Source organism: Frankliniella occidentalis, unplaced genomic scaffold, assembly GCF_000697945.3.
Source record: "Frankliniella occidentalis isolate FOCC.00 unplaced genomic scaffold, Focc_3.1 Scaffold39, whole genome shotgun sequence".
Taxonomy (NCBI): domain Eukaryota; kingdom Metazoa; phylum Arthropoda; class Insecta; order Thysanoptera; family Thripidae; genus Frankliniella; species Frankliniella occidentalis.
This window is the reverse complement of record NW_026267169.1, coordinates 2135101-2141080: the sequence shown is the minus strand read 5'-3', so window position 1 is coordinate 2141080 and position 5980 is coordinate 2135101. Positions and strand designations below refer to the sequence as shown.

Sequence of the window (5980 nt, the reverse complement as noted above, 5' to 3'; positions counted from 1 at the left end):
TGCCACCGGGCAGCGAGATGAGATGGGGCGGCGGGGGCGTAGTCGCTCTTGAACTGGATTGGTTGGTTCAATCGTGATCACCTCCGCGTCCGCTTCCAACAACTCAGGAGGGGTCTTCCTCCTCACTCCACGTCTCTCTAAGTTCGGGCTGTGCCCAACCTGCCACATACCACATGTCACATTTATGTAGTGGGGAAAATGTTATCTACGAGGATACACTTCTGATTTCTCTAGACACATCCATTTACAGTAATCAAAAGGTTAAGCAAACAGCCTTGAGAAAAGTGCCCTATTTTCTCGTAAAGTGAAGTTTATGAACAACCCCATCAAACACAGTCGTTTCTCTTTAGTTTTCTGGAGGGATCCCGAGTGGCAGCAGCAGGAAAGGCCCAGAGTTCAGAGAGGAAGGGAGGGAACCCTCGCGAGGACCCCTGGGACGCACCCGAAAGGTCTCGGTGCGAAAAGAAAGGAAAAGGGCACCTTCGCGGGGCGCGTGCCCACACCAGTCTGGCCGGCCCACCCGGGGCCTCCGACCGGCAACGTGGCGACCAAGGACCTCGATGCATGTGGGCTTCCCGAGTGACTTCCAGGAGACGTACAGCCTCACGAGGCGTTCTGCGAGGGTTTTCCTCGCTGCCTGCGCTTCCTCCTCTCCTCCAGCTCTGCAGAGCCTGCATGTCTCTTTCTCACGCCTCCCGTCCTGCGCCCGCCCATGCGCTGCTGCCCACGCCCTGCGAGCGGCCGGCCGCGTCCGGGGCGCCCAGCCCAAAGAGCTCTTTGGCCCAGCCACCACGAAGCCATCGGCTCCAGCTCGCGTCCTGCCCAGGGGAATGAAAAACGCGAAAGAAATCGACGACGCTATCGCCTTTGCGCACCCACGAGTACCAGAGAGGACGACACGGGTGACGTGCAGCTGGAGAGTTGGGAAGCTTCACACGGCCCTGTGTGCCCCCCCGCCCTCCTGCGGGGGAAAGGAGAGGGGAGGCTTTCGCGGGCCGCGGGGGGCGAGTTTGGACGGGCGACGGGCGGCCGCCGCGGCCGTGGGTGGCGGGAGCTGTCCCGCCGCCAACCTGCTGGAGCGAACACCTCCAGCTGGCCTCCAGCAGTTTCAACGGCCTGGCCTCCAGATTAATCTTTCAAACGATCACAGCAGTAATCGTCACGAGGACTTAAAATAAGAGACCGAGAACAATGCTGCAGGCCGAGTGGAATATTGGCTCCTGCGTTATCACTTGATAAAATGATTCAGAAGTGCGAAAGGGTAGAGACGAAACCATACACGAGCGAAATTTTTGGGTGAAACAGGCAAACCATTGATTATGCCGTAGAGATACTCGCCAACCCACTCACTTACCTCTTGCATCCCGGGCGCACGCACGCGCGTCGCATCCGCCGGCCTCAAGCCTCTCCGATTCCAATTACGCGCCCTTTCGCCGAACGCGGTGCTTTCGGCTCGGCGGGGTTGGCTGCGCCGAGGCTGATGTCACGAAGGCCTCCCATTGGCCGGCCGGTAGCCAATCCGGAGCGCGGTGGTGGGGGCACCGAGCCCATTTGGCCGGGCCGCCCGGCCGCCAGCAACACAGTCACCGGCCAACTCGCCCTCCCGCCTCCGAACCGAGCAGCATAGAAAGTCCGTTACACTACCCGCGGAGCTTCACTTGGTCTCAGGCGAGCGTCGAGCGCGTACCCTCCTTCTCACCCAGCCTTATTTATTTCATATTTATCAACCATGAGGGAGATTGTTCACATTCAGGCTGGTCAGTGCGGCAACCAGATTGGTGCCAAGGTGAGTTCTTTTGCGAGTGTTTAGGGAGTGTGAAAGCAAAGTGTGAAAGCCGCCGCTGCCGGCGCCGCGCCCCGTGCTCCGTCGCCCGGCCCCGCTCCGGCCGGCCTTCCAGCGTCCGCCGAAGCCTCTGGATACCCAATTTGGATTAACGCAGCGACTCCATCTCCTGTGGATTAGTGAAGTGAAGTGCAATTGGACTCGGATTTAGCACATGCTTGTGCTGCAGTGAAGTGCCGTGTGCCGCCCCCGGAGGCGCCTCCGAGGCCGGCCGTCTCGACCCTCCCCTAGTCTTTGTTCGGTGTTTCCGCTCTGCTCAGTCGACAGTGGTTCAAAATTCGCCTGTTTTTCGCGAGTGGCAGTGTGCGTTTGAGTCGCGGGTCCCAGTCCACTCACCGGCTGTTGTGCCCGGGCTCTCCTTTGTCTGGGCTGCATCCGCGGCGTCACTTCAGCCTTCTACAGCCGCGCTGTCGGTTGGATTTATCTGTTGCTCTGGACCGCCCCACCGTTGCCGGGGTTGCGGTCGGCCCTCTCCCCGTAGACACATCTCCGGTGCGATCGCGAGTTTTCGCTGTGATGGCAGATGGCCTTTCGCCAATCGCTAGTTTTTCGGCGCGAAAAATCCCCCCGGCCGGCGTCGGCGGCCGTGTTGACGGTTGGGGGATGGGGGGTTTGGCGGGATTGTCTTCTTCTGGTTGAGTGGCGGGGGGTGGCGGAGCGCGGCGCGCCGAGCCAGCGGGAGGCCAGGCTGGCTGGCCGCCCAACAGTTCGTTGGCTCCGCTCTGCTCGGTGTCCTCCCCCTCCCCGCCCCGCCCCCCGCGCACAGCGGCGTGCAGCGCCGGGCTGCCGGCTGGAGTATAGTGCGCCTGCCTCACCATTACCCCGCCTAGGTAATTGCTAGGGCAGTGCCCCGGGCCGGCCGCGGCGCACGGCGAGGCGGGCTTCTGGAGCCAAGAAGCTCATTTCCTTTAGACCTGTTCTGGGGCCTTTTTCTTGCGTTCGCTCTGCGCTCGCTGGCCAACTGTCACTTCTGTACGTGGCTTGCTCCTCGCTGTCAAGGTCACGGAGCGCTGGCTTACGGTCGGCCCCCGAGGTCCCTGGTCGGGACAGCTGTGCCCGGCCCAGCCCGGCCCCGTGGGCGGCTGACGGCCGGGTCGGGCGGGGCCGCTGCACCTCCGGCACCCACGCGGCACACCTGGGCGTTCGCTGGAGGCGGAGGCGGGGAGTGGGAGGGCGAGTCTCCAGACGAGTTTTCTGCAAGGGCCTCTCTCTATCGCTCGTTGCGCGACAGGACGTGGTTTGGGCGCGGTCCCTGCCGCCTCCTCGTCTTGCTGCAGGGAGGGGGGGGGGGCGGGGGCCCCTTCTGGGAGGGGCATCCTACCCGGCCGCAGCCCTGTTGCCGCATCCTGTACACCATGCGTACTTGTAAAATGTTTCCACGTTTTAATTTTTGGTTTCTTAATTTTTTCAGTTCTGGGAAATCATCTCAGACGAGCACGGCATTGACCCCACTGGTGCCTACCATGGCGACTCCGACCTCCAGCTGGAGCGCATCAATGTCTACTACAACGAGGCATCGGGTAAGGGTAATTGTCGCACTTTTTGTTCATTTAAGCTAACAAAAAGATAACCGCTACTATAAGCTGCCTCTAACTTAAAACTGTTTTTTGGTCTTTTTGGTTTTGGACTAATGGAATAATTCAACTATTGCAATGTTTCTGACATTGTATTCTAGCTTCATTTCTAAAGACCCAAATAACATTTTTTGGCGTGGTTTTGCAGCATTGGTTATTAGCTTAAATGAGCAAAATGCTGCTTGCTTCTTTCCAGCTTTCTAGCAAAGTCACTGGTGTATGGCTTCTGATTATTTTGCTTGTGAAAGGGATACTTTAACTTCTCAAGTTTGATTCTAAATTTTCTATTTAATTGCCATGGTGTAAGGTTCTCTTTCTTCCATTTCCACTGTTAAATACATCTCGTGACATTGCATTGAACTGGAAAGTGAGCCAAGTTTGCGAGGGAAGTGTGCTCTATGCTATTAGTATTGTGTGGATTAATTTGTTGCCCGTGTGTTGGATAGGTGGCAAATATGTGCCCCGTGCCATCCTTGTCGACTTGGAGCCTGGTACCATGGACTCTGTCCGATCTGGTCCCTTCGGTCAAATCTTCAGGCCAGACAACTTTGTCTTCGGACAGAGCGGTGCTGGTAACAACTGGGCCAAGGGTCACTACACAGAAGGTGCTGAGCTGGTCGACTCCGTCCTGGATGTCGTCAGGAAAGAGGCTGAGAGCTGTGACTGCCTTCAGGTAAATATCAGTCATTAATTATTCGACCACAGTTAGAGCGTTAAAAAATTTTCTTTAATTCTTTTCAAACATCCTCTAAATAATTTTGTTTTGTCTTGCAGGGCTTCCAGCTGACCCACTCCCTTGGTGGTGGTACCGGATCCGGTATGGGTACCCTTCTTATTTCCAAGATTCGCGAGGAGTACCCCGACAGGATCATGAACACATACTCCGTCGTCCCCTCACCTAAAGTGTCAGACACCGTCGTCGAGCCCTACAACGCCACCCTCTCCGTTCACCAGCTGGTCGAAAACACCGACGAAACCTACTGCATCGATAACGAGGCCCTCTACGACATCTGCTTCAGGACACTGAAGCTCACCACCCCCACATACGGAGACTTGAACCATCTCGTTTCCCTCACCATGTCCGGTGTCACAACATGCCTTAGGTTCCCCGGTCAGCTTAACGCCGATCTCCGCAAGCTCGCCGTCAACATGGTGCCCTTCCCCCGTCTCCACTTCTTCATGCCCGGTTTCGCACCCCTCACCTCCAGAGGCAGCCAGCAATACCGCGCGCTCACCGTGCCCGAGCTCACCCAGCAGATGTTCGACGCCAAGAACATGATGGCCGCCTGCGATCCCCGACACGGCCGTTACCTCACCGTCGCCGCCGTCTTCCGAGGCCGCATGTCCATGAAGGAGGTCGACGAGCAGATGCTGAACATCCAGAACAAGAACAGCAGCTACTTCGTGGAATGGATCCCGAACAACGTCAAGACCGCCGTGTGCGACATTCCTCCTCGTGGTCTTAAGATGTCCGCCACCTTCATCGGTAACTCCACCGCCATCCAGGAGCTGTTCAAGCGTATCTCCGAGCAGTTCACCGCTATGTTCAGAAGGAAGGCCTTCTTGCATTGGTACACCGGCGAGGGCATGGACGAGATGGAATTCACTGAGGCCGAGTCCAACATGAACGACCTGGTGTCTGAATACCAACAGTACCAGGAGGCGACCGCGGACGAGGACGCGGAATTCGATGAGGAGCAGGAGCAGGAGGTCGATGAGAACTAGGAAGTAGCCTTTCCTGTCATTGTTTTACCTCTCTGTTGACGCTTTCCTCATCCCTCGACTTTCCTTTTCCCTTTTTTTTTACTTTTCTATTTTCTGCACGTGTCATTCTTTTATCGCCTTCTTCTTGATTCTCTATCATTATGTTTTTAATTTCTGCGGCTGAGTCCTGTTAATGTTTTTAATGTATTTTTCAGATGTGTTTTGTACATTTTCTGTATCTGTAAGCTGTCTTTGTAAAGCTTTGTCTATGAATTCCCTACCACATTCCTGGATACTGCTAAAAGCCATGTTCGTGAATTTTTACTGTAATGAAAGACTGAAAAGCTTTGTCCTGGCTTGTTCTCGATTAGAAAAAAATCTGCCTTGTATGACTGCCAAGACATTAAAGTTATGGGCTATTTAATTCAAACTTGTTTTCTCCCATTCATTTCTGCCCATTGATACACATTACGTGCCACACTTCTCTCGTACACCCCTTGAAAATGCTGTACCAAATCTGAAATGCAACGGAGCATTAATTGCATGATAACATCATTGGTTGGAAAGTCGAGAATTCGTGCGCGAATGAAATGAAGTTCAAGTTCACACATCCGCGAACAACGGTGCCTGTGGTTGCGCGCAGCGGCGTGAAAGTTAGGCCTTCGTTCCACACTGTACTTTCATTTCACGGCCAGGCCAACTGAAGGCCGGATTTTCCTGCTGCCTGCGTGCGCGGTCGCCGCCAGTCCGCGGCTTTTAAAGCAGAGAATTATTATGGCGAGCTTTGATGGCTCATACTGAAGCAGCAGCCGAGTTGGGCCGCGCCGGGGGACCGGCGGCCGGCGGCCCCTCCACGGGG

At 55.8% G+C, this 5980-nt stretch overlaps 1 protein-coding gene across 2 annotated transcripts; it reads left to right on the top strand.

Annotated features, from left to right (window-relative positions):
• Nucleotides 1–1564: 1564 nt before the first annotated feature.
• Nucleotides 1565–5551, top strand: LOC113202617 (tubulin beta-1 chain). Of its 2 annotated transcripts, none has more exons than XM_026416929.2 (4): nt 1565–1786; nt 3255–3363; nt 3864–4090; nt 4192–5551. In XM_026416929.2, the coding sequence occupies exons 1-4, from the start codon at nt 1730–1732 to the stop codon at nt 5140–5142; spliced, it is 1344 nt and encodes a 447-aa protein (XP_026272714.1). In that variant the 5' UTR covers nt 1565–1729; the 3' UTR covers nt 5143–5551. The 2 variants fall into 2 exon arrangements, with proteins under 2 accessions (XP_026272714.1, XP_026272713.1); XM_026416928.2 differs by having other exon boundaries at nt 3255–3369.
• The last annotated feature ends 429 nt before the right edge of the window (nt 5552–5980 follow it).